We start from the raw sequence: 23716 nt of genomic DNA on the forward strand, positions 1-23716 counted from the left end.
TGGAAAGCAAAGTCAATTACGACTGTCTGAGAAACCTTGATACGCGTTCGCCTCTATTAATTCTTGTTCTTCTGTTAATTTGTTAGTTATTTAACTAATGGCAAGGATTCAAGGACTGTTATTTGAGAATTGATGACAAGCCATGCCAACTGAATTGTTAAGTAGTTGGCATGGCCCGAGTACAATTCGACCCATTACATACAGTTATGCATAATTGCTTTCTTATTTGGTAAGCATACGAATTATGATAACTTTTCTATTATTTCTTAGGGTTTACGATTGCTTTATTGTTTGTTAGTGATTCTCTTTGTATAAGAGGAAAGTCTGGCAAAATTATGTAATCTTCTTGACAAATATGTAGAGCTGTTATTGCAGAGGGCAATTTACCAGAGTGGTGGAAAACATTCAGGCCTATGCATCTTGGTGCAAGTTCGATTCCCACCCACTCCTCTTCCCCTTAACAATTAACTTCTAACCTGCTAATGCTATCGCCCAACTAAAAAAAAATGTTGAGCTGTTATTTATTTTGAATCAATGAACTAAAAATCAAAATTAGTAATGGGGTTGTATTATATAATGAAAATTGTCGGTGTTTGGTTGTTTTTCAAGAATGGAGGTTGATTGGCCTTTTTGATCAATTTGCTTGTATGTTCAATTGCATGCCCACAAATTAGTTGATTTTGCTTCGTCTGTCATCTTTACAGTCAAAGTGAGTTGAACTGCCTTTCCACCAAAGTTAATTAGTTGATTCCGTGGTCTGATAATAATCTACTTATATTAAAGGATAAACCATCACATTAATCAAGTATTCGGCATAAATAATCTAAGTACACCATCACATTAATCAGTTGGATTTAAAAATTATGCCAACAGTGGTGTTCATAATCTATATCTTTTTTTTTTTTCTTTCTTTTTTTGTTTTTTTTTTCTTTCAAAACAATTGCATGGCTTCTGACCAAAAAACCAAAAACAATTGCATGGCTAGAATTCCCAGGGGGTATATATAAGGTGTCGTATATTTTCCTCGTGGGCCGGTAATGCTAAGGAGACCAAAATTTTAAACTAAATTTATAAATCAAATGATGTGGTTGTTGATGATTGAATTATTAGTTTTGATTAACATGTTTATTCTCTATTGGTAGCACATCATTTGATTTGCAAATTCGGTTTAAAATTTTAGTTTCCCTACCATTACGCTTTGCTCATTGTGATTCAACTAACATTAAATAGGACCAACCATTATCTCTCAAGTGAAAATGTTTCTTAAGAAGGCATATGTAAAACACATTCACCACAAATTAATTCACTAAAACTACAATGGGAAATTCATGCACTCAGTGTGGCATTCATATATCGGTCCAGCACAGAATTGGAGTGTGAGTGCATCTTATTGGCATGGTCCCATTTATCTAAGTAGATCTGTACTCAACAGCAAGGAATTGCATGAGGACAAGAACAAGAACAAGACATCACCCACATTACCACCACCGCCACACCTACCACGAACACCAATGGTACTAGAATATTAATGTCAACAAAGTTGGGATAGTGCCCTTAGCTTTCTGATGCCTATATATAGAGACCTCACCTTAACCTTGTGTACTCAGAAAGTATTTGGTTTCTCAAGTTATACTTCACTCACAAGTCTCAATCAACACATTACACTTATATTGTCACATTGATCTCAAGAACGATCTTAACCAACCCACATTACGTTTTTGAAGTTTGAGTATGGCCAGCACTAGGGTCATTCGTGCTGCGTTCTTGGTTTTGCTCCTTGTGGAGCTCTCCTTTGCTGCTAGATCACCAAAGGCCATTAGGGGTATCGGTGGTGGCGGCGGTGGCGGAGGTGGTGGAGGGGGCGGTTCAGCTTCTGGGTTCGGGTCTGGGCATGGTTCGGGACATGGGTATGGGAGTGGGTCAGAGTATGGTACTGAAGGCGGAAGCGGAGGCGGTGGAGGTGAAGGAGGGGGCGGTGGCGGTGGATATGGTGAAAAAGGTGGTTATGGGTCTGGATATGGGTCCGGTGGTGGCTCTGGTTATGGGTCTGGTGGTGGCAAAGGAGGAGGTGGAGGTGGAGGTGGGGGAGGCGGCGGTGGTGGAGGTGGTGGAGGCTCGAGTGGAGGAAGTGGGTCAGGTTATGGATCCGGTTATGGAAGTGGAAGTGGCTACGGTAGTGGAGGTGGTAAAGGCGGCGGTGGTGGCGGTGGCAGTGGAGGTGGTGGTGGCGGTGGAGGCGGTGGAGGCAACCATGGTGGTGGTAGTGGCTCTGGTTACGGATCGGGTTATGGGTCCGGATATGGTAAAGGAGGTGGAGGTGATTCACCATGAACATGATCATATTAATTACAAGAATTATTCCATTATTAAATAGCTTATCACCTTTGCCCGTTCTTAACTAAAATAACATGCTCAGTTTGACCATCACTTGTGCATACGTGGTGGTGGATGTTGCATACGTGCATGTCACTCTTCAATATTGAACAACATGGTATTTCATAGTTACTCTTACCATAATATTAATAAAAAGCTAAATTTCTTTTGATAAACTCTATAGACCGGATTCTACTTATCTTGAATATTACTGTTGTTTAAGAATAATACTACATTTGGCCGGGTGAATAGGCTGTCCTAGGCCTTCCTTTTTAACGCATTACGTCTCAAGTTAAAATATTATTTGTCTTTAATCAAAATTCTCTAAAACATATGATATCCAAGCAAACAATGTTACACAAGAAAAAGTATGACAAATGGTTTTATAACATTGAGATACATAATGTCACACTGCATATGTTTTAAGAACCAAAATGTTGAGTCAACTAAACAGACACGTTTTGTTAGGTTTTGAGACCATTTGATTCTTTGATGCATGGCAAAACCGAATAAATCAATAAATAGTTTGTGCACATTCTTCGATGCATGGTTAAATCAAATAAATCAATGGAACCGAATCCCCTCTTGAACTTAGGAGGTTGAGCCTCCTGAGCAAATCACATGGGCCGTTGAGATTTGATCTAACAGCTGCAATTATTATAACTTTTAGAGGGTCTCCTGTTTGTAACCGTTGGATCAAATCTCAACAGCCCGTGTGATTTGCTCAGGAGGCTCAACCTCCTAAGCTCAGGAGGGGATTCGGTTCGTATATTGATCACTAGTTTGTGCACCTTCTTCACTAGATAGACACTAGAAAAACTTGCATGTTACGAGGTCAATTTTTGTCTCGACCTAACTCTTACCCTATAGCTTGAATAATTGAGAACTAGCCTTCATGCATGCGCTTATGTGCATGCATAAGACATTTTTTGAACCACAGCGTGCTACGCTCGACTTACACGTTTTAAATCTATTTATATGTGTTGATTGCTTCAATAATTTTTTATGACAAAAAGAAAGTCAAATATTTGAAGTAAATAAATAATATTTGAATATGCTAGAAGAAACCGCTCGTAAACCAATCAAAGCAACTGAATTCACATAATAAAATCGGTCTTTCAATTTCCATCTACATTCTTGAATTTACATTAAGAATAGAGAAAATAATATTTAATAAACAATTGATCGAATTATATTATTACTAAACCATTGTGAAACTAAACCCACCACCCTCCCCCTTACTTTAGAAAACATCGTTTGTTTAAAAAAAATTAAAAAAAAAAAAAAAAAAAAAAACGATCATTTGACAACTAATTGAATTACATTATTATGCGCATGCGAAAATGCTGTTTTTTATAATTGGCACTACGTGCCTCTTAAGTGTTTAAAAATAGAGAAAATAACACAACTGCTTAAATCACATTATTGTATGCATGTGGAAGACCATTTTTATCACTGGTGGTACGCGGCTCTTAAGATGTTTTGAACGTGTCTAAAAATAGAGAAAATAATATTTGATAAACAACTGATTGAATCACATTATTGCTAACCTAATGTAAGGCTAAGCTCACCCCCTTCTCCTTATTGTAGATAATATCATTTGTTCGGAAAAAAAAATAAAAATCATTTGACAACTAATCGAATCACATTATTATGCGCATGCGAAAAACCCGTTTTATAACCAGCACTACGCGCCTCATAAAATGTTTTGAACGTATTTAAAAATAAAGAAAATAATATTTAATAAATAACTAATTAAATCATATTATTGCTAGCCCATTGTGAGGTTAAGCACTCTCTCTCCCTTAGTGTGGATAATATCGTTTGTTCGAAAAACAAAACAATCATTTGACAACTAATTGAATTACATTATTATGTGCATGCAAAATACCTTTTTTTTTTATAATCAGCACTACGCGCATCTTAAGATATTTTGATTGTGTTTAAAAATATAGAAAATAAAATTTAATAAACAACTGATTGAATCACATTATTACTAACCTATTATGAGATACTAATTATAAAATAAATTAAAAAAAAAAAACTATACAAAAAGAAGTAATTATTAAAATAAAAAAAACAATATTTATATGAAGAAAATACTCCTATATTATTTAATGCATTATTTTGGATTGCTTTTAGACATTTTTTTTTGGAATGAATTTCTATCCACTTTTTTTTGGTGAGCTTGTGACCCCCAAAAACCCTCTTCACAACAGTATTGGCTTTATATATAGAGATAACTAGAAATATGGCCCGCGCGTTGCTGCGGGATCAGAAACCGTATTAAAAAAAATATGTTTCAAGGCTATAAGAGATTGTTATAAAACGTTAATGTTATTTAAACTGAAAGATGTTTGAACTTTTTGAAAGAATTTTTACATAAAAAGTATAAATTGGGTGAACGAACTTTTTGATACAATTGATGTTATTGCAGACCATTTTAAATTAAACGAAGAAGGTTGTCTTACGTAGTTGGAAGCATGATAGTTGATACAAAATCTATTATCAACGTATCCTGCAAAACATCACGGAAATAATAAAAAACAATCCTGAATGATGACAGTAAAATAGTGAGACAGACTTGTACCAAACGTACAGACAGGACAAATACAAATTAAGGGGAAAATAACCAAGAATAAAAAGATGAGGCTTTTCAAAGCTTACCAAATAGAATCACCAAGCAATTTTCCAAAGCATTAAGTGATCTTTTGCAATCCTTCTTCGTAAATTTACAAAAAACACAGGAATAATTATATAAGCAACTAATAAGCTAAAAAGCTGATACAAATTAACGAAGAAAGCATTGAAGTTAAAAAAATACAATATTTTAACACAAATTGAATGATTCAAATCTCTGTATAGTTATCAATAAAATAGGTGAGTGCATTTTCAACTGTTTGGGTTATTTACTTTAAGTAGATTACACCCTTCCCATGCTCGGTGAGGAAAATCAAAACCAATTAATAGAAAATTTCAGGAAAACATCCATTCTAAATATGAAACAAAAGCACATACGTCAATTCAATGTTCTTACTATATTCATTTAATCCAATGATAATATAAAAATTAAATTATACCTCTACTTTGTAATGTTTTGATTTTGTTTTATCTGCAGCTAAACCTAAATTTCAACGGTTCCCAGTATAATTATGTGAAAAACCAGATAGCAACACCATGTAAAACTCATATTGGGTGTCCACACCCACACCTATCAATTTACACATAAATTTGAACTTTGAATTATTTGGGTTTCAAAAATATTTGCACAAAAATTTGAAAAAAAGATGAATAAATTAAAACAAGGTAATATCTACTGGCAATTGAGACTGAACCAAACCTGTTATCAAGCTCTGCTATACGAAAAAGAAATGGGCCGCGAAGAGAACTGTGCAGTATCGACAAAACAACCTGGAAATTTACAAAAGTTAAATTTACAGCCAAAGAAGCAATTATTTACTGAATTATAAAGAAAAATCTTCACAAAATAGTGTCTAGTTTTACAAATAAATGAAACCCAAATTAAATTTATTGATAAAAACTAAAAGATTGAAAGATTAACTGATTAAGAAAAAAAGGCATGAATCCTGCCAAAAAAGATGCAAAATTTTTGCATTGGCAAACGATTCATAATCCACAAATGATATCTTAAACAGAACACATTAATCCAAGTCAAAAGTTCCCAAATTTAAATCAACCAATATGAACAAAATATAAAACATGGTTCATTGTTTCTCTTTGCATTTTAAATCACATGGCGTTTCCCAATATACTATTGTCTTAACATTTCTTATACTCATGCATTAGATAAAAAATGATACCATGCTAAAATTACATGGACTGCTTTATCAAGGTTTAAGGAAGCAACCCCAAATCATAGTATCTACATATTTTTTTTCAGATTATCTAAAACACTTAAGCAAAACCATCACTTCTCCAATGAAGCCATGTGAGGCGAGCACCTGAATCGACAATGAAGAAACAAAGAAATCAATCTTCGATCACCAAACAAAGATTCAAACCCAGAGCTGTGTAATTCTTCAAAAAAAATTGACAGAATTGATTGAAGAAAGTGCGAAAATTATTAAACCTGATCTTCTGGACGCGATGCAGTGGTGAGAAATCACATCAACCAGCAACCAATCATGCATCCATAATCTTCCAATACGCAAGAAATCGAAATAACAATGGCGCTCCAAAAATCACACGAAACATAATTTAAAGTTGTGAATCAACAAAACACAGAATTCTGAATAGATCTGCTTGTCTAATAACAAATCAAATTGACAGCAGCAATTCTTTGTTCTACATTCTTCCGATGATGATCGGGAAATACTGTTGTTAATGTAGATAAAGGTAAAGGACACAAACCTATAACAACTAATTCAGATATATCCCTTTCAATCTATAAACTAATTCAACGATCTGCTCTTCCTGGATATCTAGGGAAAGGAATAACATCTCTAATGTTGTCAATACCAGTAGCAAACAGAACCATCCGTTCAAATCCTAAACCAAAACCACAATGTTTGACAGCCCTGAAGCGCAGCAAGTCAATGTACCACTCATATGGCTCAGCAGCAAAGATAAAATCTTTTGCAACACATAAATGGAAACACCAAGTCATCCAACACCATCCAAAACCATAAAACAACACAGCAACGACACCAAAATTAAAAAATAAATAAATCCCACAGATTGGACTTTCACACTATAGAAAACATAACTTTCACAATATTAAAAAATACAATTTGTTGCAGAAAATGCGTAAAAAACCGAAATTATTTACCTTGAACATAATTGGCTTCCAAGCTTGTACACAGAAGCCCCAAAAAACGAAGAGCACAGTGACCTGAAACAAAACACAGAAGCAAATCATACAACCAAACAACAGATCTAAGGATATAAACAAAACACCCAAAATTACAAAAACTAAATTCCAAAAAACGTAGAGCAACGCGTTTTGAAACGAAAAACACAAACAAATCATCGACCCAGACAGCGGATCTAATGATATAAAGAAAATACCCAGAATAAGGGGAAAAAAAAAATACTTCCACAAATCCCCCCCTCAACACGGAAAACTACCAGAAAAAAAAAAAAAAAAAAAGAGTGAAAAAATACTCACCAATAAACGACGGTGGACCTTGGAGGTAACCAATCCACCCTGATAAAATGGAAAAACCAACAAAGACGAAAATTAATAGAAACAAATTATTGAAATTAACACCCAAATTCCAGAAATGAAGAAAAATTGAACCTTTACTTGCAGATCGGCAACGGCAACGGCAAATGATATCCAGTGGCAGGGTACCTCAAGAGTGAGAGAGACAGATGAGAGATGAGTGAGAGACGCAGAGAGAAGTCGAGATTTGAGAGCAATGGAAAGTGAAAACGGAAGGAAAAGTGGAGAAAATTCCGAAGCAGAACCTTTCACTGATGATCGACGTGTGCGCAATGCGGGCAAATCCAGAAGACGGAGAGGATGAACGCGTGGCCTCGGAGGGTAAGGAAGCCATTTCACTGTAGCAAAGAAGGCAAAAAATTGGCTTAACAAATGAATTGAGGGGCATTTTGGTCCGCACACTGCTCTAGTACCGTAATCAAAAGTTTGGGTTTTAGTATATATATAATTTGCTGGTAAATCCAAAACATAAAAACGAACAAGACCGCGCTTGACGCTGGTAAACGAATTTACTAATTTAGGTGTACAATCTAACTCATTAATTAAGGTGTACCTCCTAAGAGCCTTTGCACCTTTTTACTCCTTGTAAAATAATATAATGACATGTTTACCCAATAGAAATAAGAAAAGTAAGAAATCATGAAACAAATAAAGAAAAGTAAATCAAATCGACTACTCCTCTCTAATTGATTTTATTCATGATCTTCAAATATTAGATTACTAATTGTTACTTAGTATTACCGTCTAATTGTATTCTTCTTTACTTGTAAGTAAGAGGTCCTAGGTTCAATTCTCACCAAATACGAATTTGAATCATATTATTGTTTACCCATTGTGAGATTTAGCCTTCTTCCCCACCCCTTTAGTGTAAATATCATCGTTTGTTCAAAAAATAAAAATTATTAGATTACTAATTTAATAGAAAATCACAATTAGTGTAATTATTATCATTTGTTCAAAAAAAAAATTGTTAGATTACTAATTTAACAGAAAATCACAGTTGTCTTTTTTTTTTTTTTTTTTTGTTCTGTACGTTTTAGTAAACACATAGGAAGTTAAGAATTAGAATATTAATTGATTTCGGTTCTCCCAAAGAGGGGGTAACCATAGCCAACGAGAGTTTATTGAGTTGGTGATAATCGTTCTCTTTGCTAGACTAAGGCTTAGGTTTGAGTTCCGTTACCAGCAATCATTCTTAATGGACAATTTTTAAAAACAAAAACAAAAAAAGATACATCTATAAGTCCTCAAAGAGATTTGTGGTATACATGACCGCCTCCACTCCCCCTAAATTTTTTTTCACCCAAAGGAAAATAAAGAGTGGGTAACCGTACCAACAACATTTTGACCTAGTCCTAGTTCTTACAATCAAAGGTTCCTTGCCGAGTCCCAATTACTTAAAGAAATAAAATTACAGCATTCCCGAATGGTCAAACCAAGTACGAAAATCACATGAGTCCATGTAAAAAAAATACATAAATCGGGGTCGACGACAAGCAATATCACTAAGGAGAGCGGGAGGGCTTCAACCCGAGACGCATGAGAACAAATTTTCCATTATAAAACTTGATTTGCATGGAAATAAAGCTACAAACGTACATTGAGACGGCACCTACAAATTCAGAAGTTACAAACTGCATAAAGAAAGAAATAAAGCTATTCATTCTATTTAAAGTCAATAAATAATCGCTTTCCCCAACATTTTCCCTCTTCAAAAACAAAAAAGATAAGTCCCTGTAAATTGCTCTCCAGACAAAAAGAAAATTTTCTCCCGTTCTTGCTTCCTATCACAGCATTCAGATTTTCTGAACCAAATTATCATACTGTGAGAATGAGTTGATTCAAGCAGCTCTGTCCGCCAAGAGATTCTCTGAGAGAACGAGTTGGGATACTTGGAAAGCTAATCCATTGCCCTCTCGGAAGCATAGGATACTTTGTGCATAATCATGGACTCAGCGGCACGGATTGCCCTCTGTGAACCCGTAATTGTCACCTTCCTGTAGAACAAGACACATGATTGGAAAGGTGAGATTTAGAGATGGTCGCTTGGGGCAGAAGATTAACGACGCTAAGATTTTTAATACCTGTCGGTAGTTCCAGACATGAAGTCACCCCTATCAGATATCTTTATCTTGGCTCCACTACCCTGCCAAAGCAAAGTGCTCTGGTTAGAGTTTGTGCGGATGTTATGAAGCTAGAAGATATTAAGTTGGTACTTATAAAACCTGACTAATCTCTGTTATGGTCCTTCCACCACGACCAAGAACCAACCCGATATGCTCATCTGCAACACCAATTGTGACCGAGTTGCTTTGATCCTCCTGGAAAACAAAATGTTTGTTGTCAATAAAAAATCAAGAAGTTAAAGAGTGAATCAACTTTTAATTTGACTCGGATGTCTTTTGATTACTAAAACTGATGATGAGACGATACATGGATAGCATGGCAATTATGCACCTGCAATCAAATGACATGTTACCATTCCCTTGCGTGTTTTAACCACTATGGAAATAAGGTTCATACATCATTTTCTACTTCCAAACGGACTAACAGGCCCCAAAAGAACCATTTGACAAGTCATAATTTCAAGCACATCCACTGTCCCACATAATATCTCAATGCGAATTCAGAAATACTATCCCAGGCCAACACAAACAAGTCTAGAAATGAACATTGACTAAGCATATCTATTCAAATTATACAAGTCCCTGGACGTTTGTTAATTTAAATAAGATAATATCTTAGTGTGTAAGGATGAACCTTAGCATTCTGAAACTTTCCTCCAGTCCCGTTTGGTGGTCCATAACTCATTGCATTGTACGCTGCTGTTGCAACAGAAGGAAGCACATATGTATATGGAATACCATGAAAACCCGAGAAGGAAACACCTATATGTTCAGTTGGAAAGAACTTACTAGGATTCAAATCTCACCATAATTGTAAATACTTCAATTTAGGAAATTATAAGAACAATGCAATCATACTATGAAACAAATGGTCATCATGAACCACTATTTACAACCACCAAATTTTTAAAATTAAAAGAATTTCATCTGATTATCCGTTTTGTCAAAAAATGTTACAGATGCAGAATGTCCAGAAGCAGATCCTACAGGGACATCTCACTCCTAAAATCCTCTACTTACCAAGGGCTTGTCCTGGTGCAAGCCCAGGTTGTTCCCATCAATTTCCCAGAAAATAAATAAAGGGATATTTGGATCCAGGTCCTTGAGTCCAAATTTATTTGATGCCCCCAATAACAATGAAATATTTAAATGTGGTCTAATTAGATGAATCAAATATATGCACATATGCCATTCTATTTCACACACAAGAATATCAACTTAAGGGAGTTTAGAACCTTTTCTCAAAAATTAAAAATAACTTCTCTTTCGTTCTACTCTGTAACAATTTGCTTTATATCAAAATACATTGATAGAAATTGATCTCTCTTATTTTCCATTTCAGCTTTTCAAATTCACTTCAATATTATACGCAATGGAAAATGGCAGGAAATGACTTTTCTACACAATTGGTTTTCTAAATGATAGCACACTTAAAAACTGTACATGTGCTTTTAATAGTTCATTTTAGGTCTAATATATTCTACACCGTAAAATATTTTGCACACCAACACACTAAGTTCTCTATAAATGAAGAACATTCTATTTTTATTTATTTATTTCTTTTGAAAAGGCAATAAATTAAGGATAACAATCATAAGCGGACACACCTGGATATGAAAATGGGGCATTCATAGACTGAGCATAATGCGAGTCTTCAGATAGCTTAGCAACAATTAAATCAACTGCTCGCATCTGTTCATCCAGACTTCCTGTTACCGTCACCAGTCGATCATTCAATCCAAAGTAATTATTGTCTTGTGGTGATATTTTAATTCCAGCTTGTGATTCTTCAATAAATGACCTGGTCGAAGGAAATCTTAATTGTTAGCAACTTTATATAATTTTGTTGTGTAACATACATAAAAATGAGGACCCTAATATAAAATTGAACAGCAATTGAACAGCATGAAAGTTTATCTGAATATCTAAGCACCAAAAGACTGCAAATATCTATATTATCTCGCTCAGCAACAGGGCATAAGCATGGGCCATGGCTTTTCTCATGTAAAGAGAAGCCTACACCCAACTATCTCATGAAACACACAAATGACAACATAACAGGAAGGGGAAATTAATTACCAAAAACCTCCACCTAATAGAACTGCCGATGCAGAATCCTAGTCACTGCATGTATTGCTTTTCTTTTCATAAATAAAAGTATCCTTATAAAATAACATAAATCTTCTATTCTAGCAAACTGTGTATCTCTGCTACCTGTCTACTCAACTTCTATAAATTTCTAGTTAGGTCATGACGTCCTTCATATTTTAAAAGCTTAATGTGATAAATGAGCGTTTATGATTTGAAAAAAAAATCAGTTATGACAGGACTCCAAATAGGACGTATGAACCAGCCTCAAGCAGAACAATTCTATGTATAAAAACGCCTCTCCATCTCGAGCCATGTATCTTCAGTCTATGCAATCATATAACTAATCAATTTTGTCAGTAGACATTCAGCTACAACTTTCTTTGATACAATAGCCCACCAGCCATCATGTCACCTCCAGATCAACGCACATCATTTTCCAAATCCGAGATTTTATTTAATTACAAAGTCCGGTTCACTCATTGATTTATGTTAGTGAGCAGAAACCCAAAATTAAGGAACTGACTCCCCCCAAAAAAAATTCACATCAGAACAATTATATTATTGTAGATCCACTACTTTAGCTAAAACCTTGCTGATTCTCTAATAGTTTCTGACAGCAGAAAACTCTGCAAATCGAAATTTGTTTATACTAGCCAATTCTTGTATTTCTAGGTTTTTTCAAGTATCCTAGCCATATCCGTAGTGAAGCAAAGATGCAATATATGAGCATGTTCTAAATGAACTCGTACTTCAGAGAAGTACAAACACCAGGGAATGTCACTTTATTTTGTTACTATTACTGAAGGGAACAAAAATAAGTATTTAGTCTCACAACAAGAACTCAGATTTTCATGATTAAGAGAAGATATTTTATTTCATCACTGTGTTCTATAAGCATGGCAAGAATGAGTTATGCTATTAAAAAATCCGTGACGTTGTGTTCTTACTTTATGGTAGACCCTCCTTTCCCAATTATGCCACCACATGAACTATTTGGAACAACTAATCTCAGCTTTGTTCTCGGTTCCACTTCTTCAGTTTCTTCAGAATGAAGCTGACCGAGGCAGGAAAAGCATAATTAGCACCAGAAATATCTAGTTTACTCTACTAATATTGTAGAAACATATACAGTGTGTGTGAAGCTGCATCAGAAAAAGTACCTCACTCAGTAACTTAGCAAGAACAAGGTCCACAGCCTTGACTATTTCATTAATTGTTCCAGAGATCATAATAATCCTATCAGTTGTTCCAGGGAAAAACTCATGATTGCGTGACAACTGAATTCTTGCTCCAGACTGCGATTGAAAATCAGTGATTGTTGCACCACCCTTTCCAATAACAGAACCAGCTGCAGCATTTGATACCAGAAACCTAACATATGTAGGCTTCTCCACAGAATCTGGAACAAGAAAAAAATAAAAGATTAAAACCGAATGCATTTAGGACATACGGAAATCAGATCCTGGTTGAGCTTTCACTCTTAAGACACTTGCAACAAAATCCTATTTATGCCGTAACCAACAATTACACGAAACTCCCTCACCTCCGCATCACTTCAGAACACGAAATTATTCAAATTCAAACGTGATTTGCAACCCTATTTTCATTCAATTGGAATCCCCTACGATTTTCTCAGCAAACAAACCAGATGTCGGGCTTAGGTTAGGGTTGGGGTTTCATTTTACAGAAAGCAAACGGAATTAACTTCAAGGAAGCTGACGTTTTCATCGTTGTACCACTCCGCCAAACAATTAGAGCACAAAAACAACAGAAATCGCCACTAAATACACACATCACATAATACAATACATGGACAGCAGAGAGAGAAAGTGGATCAGATCAGAGAAAGAGAGAGTGAGAGAGATACCGGAGCCCGGTGATTTGGGCGGCGGCGGCGATAAGCGCCTCCGCGGGGCCTCCGGTGACGACATGTAGGAGGCCTCGGTGGACTCCATTGTCTTCTTCCTTCAGAGAATAAGATATAGAGGAAGAGAGAGAGAGAGAGACTCTAGAACATTCGCAGAATTGGAAATGGGTTTGAACTTTACAGACAAGGGTGTTTGATGAAATTCTTGAGAGAAAGCGAAGTGTGAGATTTGTGAGTGTTTTGGTTTTCGCTGTGAGATGTTGGGGGAAGGGAACCTCTCTCTCTCTCTTTAATCTTCTGCCTACTTCTGCCCACCTGACCCCTCTCTCTCTCTCTCTCTCTCTCTCTCTCTCTCTTTCTCTCTCCTCGTCTTCGTTCTATTGTTTCCGTCAGAACCGCCTCCCAAGTCCTGTTTTGTAATTTTCAACTCTTTTCCCTTTTCGGATCGGATGGATTAATTTATGGCTGTTGATGTCGTCGACTTTAGTGAGCTGGTATGCGTGATGAAGGGGCATGATCTCAGCCATGGTCAAACTCAGGACCCACGTTTTTTTACGCCTACGATTATGATAGTTGGAAGGGATAGGTTTTAATGCCCACCGCCCTCCCACACGTTTTGGTTTGCATTCCCAAGTATTTACTCAAGATATTTTATTCTCACTTTAATTTTCCCTGATTTAATGTGACAAAACTGTTGTAAGTCGCTTTTTAAGAAATCTGGCATTCGTACAGTATTTTTAGTGTTCGTGCCATTTTCATAATAAAATTATTATAAATTGATCTTTATTACTGTGATGAATATTCTTTACACTACGGCTTGGGTTTGAAATTTATCGGCTCTTTAATCTAACAAATTTATTATATGATAATAAAAAAAAAAGGTGACAAAATTACTTGCAATACTTTTGTAATGTTAATTTTTTTTCCCTCTCAAATTGCAACTCTCTCAAAGTGACACTCTTTATGGACTATTTGTCATCTCACTTTTTTTGCACAATATTTTATAACGTTGGCACGAGAATTGTGCCAAAAGCATGATGTGGCAGAGAATCCATAGAGATTCTCACTTTGAGAAAGTCTCAATAGCATTTGTCAAGTATGGAAGGCCCTGGTGATATGAATTAGTGGTTGTCAGGAGTTTATATGGACCGTGAAGGGATAAATGATCTCTGTGGAGGGGCTTTCACATGAAAAATGTGCCTATTTGCCAAAAGGCGTGACTCTAAGAAGAAGAGTTATTGGTTGACAATGAAAAGATGTCACTTTAATATATGAACTGGATACAATAAATGTACAAAGAGCTACAACCTTGACTAAAGGGTTACACTTCTTATAAGAGTTAGGCTTATTTTTAGCTACACCCTCAGTTTGATTCAATTGCAATCTTACTTTTGTTAGTAAAAATACTTGTAAGAGTAACGTACTTATTAAGTGCAGCACATTTTCTAATTATGTTGTTTATATTGTGATGATCATGTAATAATGATGCTTATAGTCTCTTAGTCAGAAATTTGCTAGCATACTATTAACTCCCAACTATTGTTCTCTCAAATACAACATTTACATTTTGGTTTGATTAGTTTGTAATTTGGAATATTGATACCTCCTTGTAGTATTCAGTTTTTCTAATATTCAATAAATAGATCAATGTGATTAATTGTAAAATTCATTTTGTTAATATAACTCAGCAATCACTTTATACTTATATTGATACAATGTGAAATGACTGAATTTCATTCATATATGAGAATGTAAAAGTTTTTTTTAGCTGTGAACTTTATCAAATTAATATGTTGTTGCAACAATATAAGTAAATAGACTTATATTATAATTGAAAGTTAAAATCGGATAAGCCAAATGTAGAAAAAGTTAATTTGTCACATCCCGGCCCGGGCGGGACCACTTCCCGGGCCCCACTCCACCGTAGCACGATATTGTCTGCTTTGGGCCCCGACCACGCCCTCACGGTTTTGTTTTTGGGAACTCACGAGCAACTTTCCAGTGGGTCACCCATCATGGGATTGCTCAAGCCTCCTTCTCGCTTAACTTCGGAGTTCCAACAGAACCCGAAGTCAGTGAGCTCCCAAAAGGCCTCGTGCTAGGTAGGGATGGGAATATACATTTAAGGATCACTCCCCTGGGCGATGTGGGATGTCACAATCCACCCCCCTTAGGGGCCCGACGTCCTCGTCGGCACACACGCGACCAGGGTTAGGCTCTGATACCAAATGTCACATCTCAGCCCGGGGCGGATCACTTCCCGGGCCTGCTCCACCACCGTAGCATGATATTGTCCGCTTTGGACCCCAACCACGCCTTCACGGTTTTGTTTTTGGGAACTCACGAGCAACTTCCCAGTGGGTCACCCATCATGGGATTGCTCAAGCCCCCTTCTCGCTTAACTTCGGAGTTCCAACAGAACCCGAAGCCAGTGAGCTCCCAAAAGGTCTCGTGCTAGGTAGGGATGAGAATATACATTTAAGGATCACTCCCCTGGGCGATGTGGGATGTCACATAATTAACTCAAAATTTGGATAAAAAGGTAGTTACAGCCTCTTTAACCGACGTTGATTGCTTCCATGATAGGAGGAAGCAGTTGCAATATATAAATTAAGGTTTGGTCCCTCTTCTCAAATGTCAGGGTTCAAATTGAAAATAAGTTTGTTGTATTGAGAGAGTTAGAACCTATTTTGAATCCAAGAAAATAGAAGACAATGCCTATACTTCATCACAAGGTCTTCTAATGCAAGTAAGAAACATTACAATTTAAACTAACATGTATTAGGGGTTAAGGTTTACCATTTTTTAGAATGAAATTGACGTTCTCTGGTTTTGGTTGTATTGATTTGCATATGACTATGTAAATAGGGTTTTCGTGTTAGCATACAATAGACTCAACTTAAAATTAAAACACTCGAACACATTGGAGAGTGAAGTTTCTTAATTAGTGATAGTAATAGATAATTGACAAAATAGTCATATTCTATAGTTCATTCATAATTTCCACATTTTCTTACAATTTTTGTTGTTTTTATTGAACATTTACTGATAGTGACAATTTTTCATTAGTTGCATTAGTTTTTTGTATTTAGGGACTACTAATATTTCTGAAACTACAAATATTTAATATCTTTCTCTGGAAAAGGCTTTTTTTTGTATGAAAGAAAATGTACATATTGAAACCGCCAAACAAATTTATGCATGTGCCTCCACACGTAATAGTTGAGTGCATAATTAGAACAAAAATGTTATTATTAGCATGTTTTGTAGGGAGCATTTTTGTTCACCCCCATAACTATTTCATCAATGACTTTGGCTTTTGGTTTGGTGGCAACCTTCACCTTCCTCTCTCTTACACCTTCTTTTCTTTTCTTTTTCTTCTAGTTCATTCTTCTTCACCTATATTCTAAGTTTTCATTTCACTTGGTTTATGATATTAAGGTTTGTTGTTTTTTACTTTGTTAGTGATGTCTATCCCATGATCGACAACAATAGCAGCTCCTCATGGTAGACAATTGTGCTTTTGCTATTATAGCTACAACTTTTAATTTAGAGTGCTCATTTGATTCAAGTATTGTTTGCCATTGTAATAATTTCATAAACTCACTACGAGTCTACGAGTTTGTTGTGTTATACAGTCTCACTTACAAAAAAAAATTTATATGGCAACTATAGGTTAGTTTTGTTGTCTAGCTATGAGGGAGTTTTCTGAAATGTGCTTTTGGTATAGATTTGTTATATTATGTTGGTTTGCAGTTGATCTATATATTAATGACCCGTGTTAGTTTCGTGGCGAATCATGAATTTTATTGTGTTAGTTTGGATGATTCTCTGCAAAGCATGTAAGCTTTGTGTTTAGATCCGTTTTGGAGGTTATGTTGGGATTGGTCATTGAAGAAGGTTTATGCATATTTTGTGATATATTTGCTCTTTGTTGGGATGTCTTTTACAATTAAGTTGAAAATGTTAATTTTTCAAGTTGTAGTGTTTGACCACATAATCTTTTTTGGAATTTTTTTTTTCATTTGAATAAAACTAAAAAAAGAAAAGAAAATTCCTAAAAATTGGAGCTTTATTTGATTGAAAATTAAAGGTTTCAATGTCAAAAGGGTCCATGTGTTATAGCTATTTGGTCAATTTAGTCCCCATGTTTTTAATTTGGCCAATTTTGTCCTTGTGTTTATTTAAGGCATTGCATCCAATCTATGTTAAAAAAATCATAAAATTATTATAACCTATTATAGAAAAATATTTTTTAATTAAAATATAAACAAACTCGCCCTGCCATCCGCCTTGTCCTTGATCCAAACCCTAACCCTATCCACACACGCAAGCAACTTGATGAACCCGTCTCTAGATCCACTTTGACCCCCTGTCACTGCACGAGTTCCATCATTGTAGTCTCAAGAAAATTAACCCCAACCACCTCACCTTTGAATGTGTAATCGAGAAACTGACTGCAATTATGTAAGATCCCACATCGCCCGTGAGGGCGTGGTCTTTGGGCCTTATATATCCATTGCCAACCTTAAGTTTCAATGAGGCCTTTTGTGGACTCCCTGAGGGGAGGGCAGGCGCTGGCTACGGCTGAGTACCGGTCCACAGAAACAAAACCGTGCGGTAGCTCTGCCTTCGGGCAGGGAATGCCAAAGCGGACAATATCATTGGAGCTTGAGGGTTGGGATGTGACAATTTGGTATCAGAGCCAGACTCACGGTCATGGTGTGCCGACGAGGACGTCGGGCTCCCTAAGGGGGGTGGATTGTAAGATCCCACATCGCCCGTGAGGGCGTGGTCTTTGGGCCTTATATATCCATTGCCAACCTTAAGTTTCAATGAGGCCTTTTGTGGACTCCCTGAGGGGAGGGCAGGCGCTGGCTACGGCTGAGTACCGGTCCACAGAAACAAAACCGTGCGGTAGCTCTGCCTTCGGGCAGGGAATGCCAAAGCGGACAATATCATTGGAGCTTGAGGGTTGGGATGTGACAAATTAAGAGTGCCATATATTACCTTTTCTCTTTACTTAAATTCAAAATTACAAAAAAAATGCACATCAATGAGAAATAACATATATAATAGATAAAACTTCTAATCTAAAAAATTATTAAGGTTGTGACATAGAAAAAAGAGGGTGGGGTGCAAGAAAATTGGGAGAAGAGAGAACGTTAGGAAAGAGGTTGGGGAGTTGGGAGGAGTGTAATTTTTCTTTTAATTTTTAATTTTATTTCATTTTTAAATATTTTAAGTGAAATAGATAATTTTATAAATAAGTTTATAACAAATTTATGGATTTTTTAACAAAGATTGGATGGTATGTCCTTAATTGGTTAATGGAGATAAACACAATAACCAAATTGGCCAAATTAAAAATACAAAAACTAAATTAACCCAATGACTAGAACATATGAACCATTTTGACATTTAAGCCAAAATTAAAATATAGTATGGCCAACATTTTCCTAAAAAGGATGTTTTAATTAAATTTTCATAAATAGAAAGAAATCTAAGAAAAAGAAGAAAATAAATCCAATAAAAATGAAATAGAATCTAATTATGGGTTTTATAAGAAACGGTCATAAAATGTTGTGGCACAAGTTGTAAACTTATAATGGCAAGTTACTCTTTTTTTTAGATGACAATCAATTTAAACTTAAGGTTTTTGTTGGATAGCAATTTTTAGAAAAGAGCATAATTCCTGATGTTTTTAAAGACAAGTACAATATTTTATTTATTGAAAAAAAAGCATCACAAGTTGAGCTCTAGGGATGGCAATTTTATTCATAAATAACTCAGTAAAGGGTTGCGAACTAGATCTAAAAATATTATAATAAAGCATCACTAATCAAAGTAATAAGTAGACTTCAAGCACTTATCCGAACTCATCGTGAACTGGAATACAAAGATCAATAAAACCATTAAACTTCTAGTTACACGAGGGTTGTGTGAGGAAAAAAAAATCTCTAATTATATATTGGGACACGAAGTACGATGCCCATGGACACCGCCACGATTCCAAAACACTAAGTGAAGTAAACCCCAAATCAAACGCTCCACCCTTCACACATAAATCAAAGAAGGTATAATACCAAACTAAACAATAATTAAAATCAAGCAACTCTCCTATAGAGAGCAATCAAACTACCAAACTCTCATAAATAGAGAAATCAAAACCAAGTGAAGTAAACTCCAAATCAAACGCTCCACCCTTCACACATAAATCAAAGAAGGTATAATACCAAATTAAACAGTAATTAAAATTAAGCAACTCTCCTATAGAGAGCAATCAAACTACCAAACTCTCATAAATAGAGAAATCAAAACCAAGTGAAGTAAACCCCAAATCAAACGCTCCACCCTTCACACATAAATCAAATAAGGTATAATACCAAATTAAACAGTAATTAAAATCAAGCAACTCTCCTATAGAAAGCAATCAAACTACCAAACTCTCATAAATAGAGAAATCAAAACCAAAATCCAAGACAATTCTTGAAAATTATTAGACAAAAACAAAATAAAATGGTAAAATCATATCGCCGCTCCACTCTACATCCTCCGAACATTTGAGAGTCATATCACGGTACCAACTAAACCCATAGTGTCGTTCCGGCTAAACCTAGCAATAAGGTGCTAATACAAGCTGAGCTCTAAGGTTTTAAGTTGCTCACCATCAATAGCGGAGCTACAATGGGTACATTAGATGCACTTGACCCCAATAACTCAATTATTTCCCCTTTGATTTTTGGTCTTCATCCCTATAATTAGTTTAGAAAAGTAATATTGTAGGCGATTTTAGTTTTTTTTTTTCCTAGCTGATCCACTCCCAGATAATAACTGAAGGTTGATTAGTGTGCCACTTGTCTTTAGGATCTATGTACACTTGTCATTTAGACAATAGTTGCTTAATTAAATTGTAAGCTAAGTTAGCTTATAAGAGAAGCTATCTGTAGAAAACTATAAATACCATTTGTAAAGCTTAATAGTCAGTTAATGAGAATATACTACAATTTCAAAGTTCTTTGCCTTCTCTCTCGAAAATTGTTCATCTCTCTTACTTAGATAAACCTTAATCTCAATGTAGTTATGATGGTATCATAGCCAATGATTCCTTTGTGGGGTTACTAATCTCTTGATTTGAGGTTTCTTTGGTCCACTGCGAGAATTGTTGTGCGTATTCAAGTAATAAGTTCAAGATCTGGTGGTGGAAATTTGGGGGCATGATTTTTCTTTTCACGTCTGAGTAGGGTTACTTTGATTATTTGGTGTGTTATCTTCCGATTATCCAATTTTTCACTCTGATTGTTTTGTGATAAATTCTGCTATATAAAGGCCGATGCCATGAAATTCTGATTACTTGTGTTGCAATTGGTTGTTATGATTAATCAGTTAAGGCTGATGCCATTTTTTTGTATATGATTTGCCAATCTGGGTTGTGAATTTGGGTAAAGACCGAAGTCAAATACCAAAATTAGGAAGCTGATATTTGTTGCTTGAAGGCCTATTGCCATTTTTTGTTGCCTGTGTTGTTCTAAGTTTCATCATGACTACTTTAGTGAAGATTGAGAGTGTTCTTGGCATGTTAACAATTCGCCTAAATGATTCCAACTATTCCAAATGGGCTTTTCAGTTTAAGTATGTACTGAGAGGGTATAAGTTGTTTGATCATTTTGATGTAACTTTAGTCTGTCCACCTAAATTTGTTCTTAACATTGAGACTGGGGTCACTAATGAAATCACTTCTACTTTTCAAGAATGGGAAATTGTTGATTTAGCTCTTTTGAGTTTATTGATTGCCACTTTATCTGATGATGCGATTGAACATGTATTGGGATGTAAAACTACTAATGAGGCATGGTCTGCACTGGAAGATAGATTTGCTACTATCTTTAAATCCATAATTAATATGCTTAAGATTGAATTTCAAAATTTGCAAAAAAGGGCAGATTATATTGATAAGTTTTTGTCCAGGTTGAACTCTATAAAAATCAGTTAATTGCTGTTGGGAAGTATGTGTCTAACAATGATATGATCATTGTTGCTCTTGTTGGTCTTCCTCGTGAGTATGTTATTATTCGTACTGTTATTCTAGCTCAAGTGACAACCATTTCTTTAAAGGAATTTAGAGCTCCATTGTTGAATTTAGAGCTCAATTGTTGGTCTTCCTCATTATATGGCTGTTATGTTTGTCCAAGGGACTAATTCAAACAGTTACAATAGTCCAGGTTCTTCTTCCAATTCCAGTTCCCATGATGGTCTCTCTTCTGCCATTGTGGGTTATATAACTCCTGGACCATATTTTTCTACACCTTATATGCCTTCTTAACCTATACAACTACCTATGCCATCTCCTTTTCTTTCTTATGGTTATGGTTGTAGGTTTGTTGGTTAATCTCGCTCTAGCTATAATTCTAGTGCATCTTCTCAAGGCAACATGCAACCTTCATTTTCTTAAGGCAATTTGCAATCTTCATTTTCTAATAGATCCAACTATGGCAACACTCAGATAGGTAATGGTGGTTACAAATCCAATTATAATCAAGGCAAAGGTTCTTATTGTGGGTATAAGTAAGGAAGTTGGTCTAGTAATACATATTCTAATTTTCATATGTAGCCTGAGTGTTAGATTTATCAAAGGCATGGTCACACTGCACCTAATTGCTATTACAGGAATCTTACTTCTCTGTCTAACATTACAGAGTGTCAAATTTGTGGGAAACGTGGTCATATTGCACTAGAATTATGCATATAAGGCACTGCACCACCTGCTTCTCTAAATATTATGCAGGAATCTGTCTATCCACCATCGTTTTCTAAATATCAAGGGTATGTTTCTACTTCTTTTCCACCATCTACTTCTATGACTGCTATGTTTGCTCAAAATGTTGCTCCTTATCAAACTGGTGAAGCATGGATTCTTGACACTGGCGCCTCACATCATATGACTTTTGATGTTCATAATCTTAATCAAGTTGTTCCTTTTGAAGGGTTTGATAAGATCAAGATTGGGAATGGCCAAGGTTTGCCAATCAAACACATTGGTTCCACTGTGATTCATACTCCTTCTCATGCACTTCAATTAAATAAGGTGCTTCATGTTCCACAATTAGCTAATGACTTATTATCAGTTAAACAATTATGTAAAGATAATACTTGATGGTTTGTTTGTGATGATTCAATGTTTTTTGTGTAGGACAAGGTAACAAAAGAGATATTTTACAAAGGAAGGAGTAAGTAAAATGAGATATTTTGAATTCCTGTGCTCAAAAGTGGTCAGAATTCAGTACAAAAGTCATGTTCTTCAACTTTTATGGGTCAAGTCATCAAGTCTTCTCTATGGCACCAGAGATTGGGCCATCTTACTAATGAAGTATTGTCTGTTATGTTACATATGTCTCAAATTAGTCATGTCAAGGATAGTCATTCTCAGATTTGTTCAGATTGTATAGATGGTAAAATGTCTAGACTTCCATTTTCTGATAAAGCTACTAGGAGTTTAGAACCTTTTGAAAAGATACATACTGATATATAGGCCCTTATCCTGTAAAATTCATTGAAGGATATCGATACTATGTCATTTTTGTGGATGATAGTACCAAATTTATATGGATTTTCCCCTTATGCAATAAATAAGATGTTTTTAGTATATTTTTGAAGTTTTATACTTTTGTTTCAGTTCATTTTGGTACTATGATTAAGTATTCGCAATATGATGGTGGAGGTGAATTTGTTAGCAAACAATTTGAAAAATTCTTGAATTCAAAAGGAGTAGTTCATAGGATTTCTTGTCCTTACACTCCATAACAAAATGGCTTTGTAGAAAGGAGAAATATGCACATTGTTGAGACAGCTATTACTTTACTATTAGTGGCAAGTTTGGGTCAAGCTTTTTGGTATCATGCTTATGCTCATTCAATATACCTTATCAATAGAATGTCATCCAAGTCTTTACATATATAGTCACCTTACTTTATGTTATATCATAGACAACCTTCCTTAAGTCATTTGAAAGTATTTGGCTCTGCTGTTTATCCCTATCTGAGACCTTACAACAATAATAAGCTTTAAGCTAGATCC

The 23716-nt window shown here is 35.4% G+C and overlaps 3 protein-coding genes across 4 annotated transcripts; 1 reads left to right on the forward strand and 2 right to left on the reverse strand.

Moving 5' to 3' along the window:
* The first annotated feature begins 1584 nt into the window (after nucleotides 1-1584).
* LOC137747984 (uncharacterized) lies at nucleotides 1585-2549 on the forward strand. Its single transcript, XM_068488104.2, has one exon. The coding sequence runs from the start codon at nucleotides 1732-1734 to the stop codon at nucleotides 2329-2331; it is 600 nt and encodes a 199-aa protein (XP_068344205.2). The 5' UTR covers nucleotides 1585-1731; the 3' UTR covers nucleotides 2332-2549.
* A 2142-nt stretch (nucleotides 2550-4691) lies between these two features.
* Nucleotides 4692-8163, reverse strand: LOC137748121 (uncharacterized). The gene is made up of 7 exons (XM_088678031.1): nucleotides 8112-8163; nucleotides 7634-7896; nucleotides 7502-7540; nucleotides 7163-7225; nucleotides 5714-5784; nucleotides 5041-5095; nucleotides 4692-4891 (listed from the first exon to the last, which is right to left on the reverse strand). Exons 1-6 carry the CDS (start codon nucleotides 8161-8163, stop codon nucleotides 5050-5052), a joined length of 534 nt encoding a protein of 177 aa, XP_088534157.1. The 3' UTR covers nucleotides 4692-4891; nucleotides 5041-5049.
* Nucleotides 8164-9096: 933 nt separating this feature from the next.
* Nucleotides 9097-14073, reverse strand: LOC137748289 (protein BTR1). Of its 2 annotated transcripts, none has more exons than XM_068488418.2 (8): nucleotides 13643-14073; nucleotides 12936-13174; nucleotides 12723-12829; nucleotides 11292-11485; nucleotides 10319-10446; nucleotides 9784-9879; nucleotides 9643-9704; nucleotides 9097-9555 (listed from the first exon to the last, which is right to left on the reverse strand). In XM_068488418.2, exons 1-8 carry the CDS (start codon nucleotides 13728-13730, stop codon nucleotides 9459-9461), a joined length of 1011 nt encoding a protein of 336 aa, XP_068344519.2. In that variant the 5' UTR covers nucleotides 13731-14073; the 3' UTR covers nucleotides 9097-9458. The 2 variants fall into 2 exon arrangements, with proteins under 2 accessions (XP_068344519.2, XP_068344520.1); XM_068488419.2 differs by having other exon boundaries at nucleotides 10319-10383; nucleotides 13643-14039.
* Between the last annotated feature and the right edge of the window lie 9643 nt (nucleotides 14074-23716).

Source organism: Pyrus communis, chromosome 2, assembly GCF_041283825.1.
Source record: "Pyrus communis isolate YQ-2024b chromosome 2, ASM4128382v1, whole genome shotgun sequence".
Taxonomy (NCBI): domain Eukaryota; kingdom Viridiplantae; phylum Streptophyta; class Magnoliopsida; order Rosales; family Rosaceae; genus Pyrus; species Pyrus communis.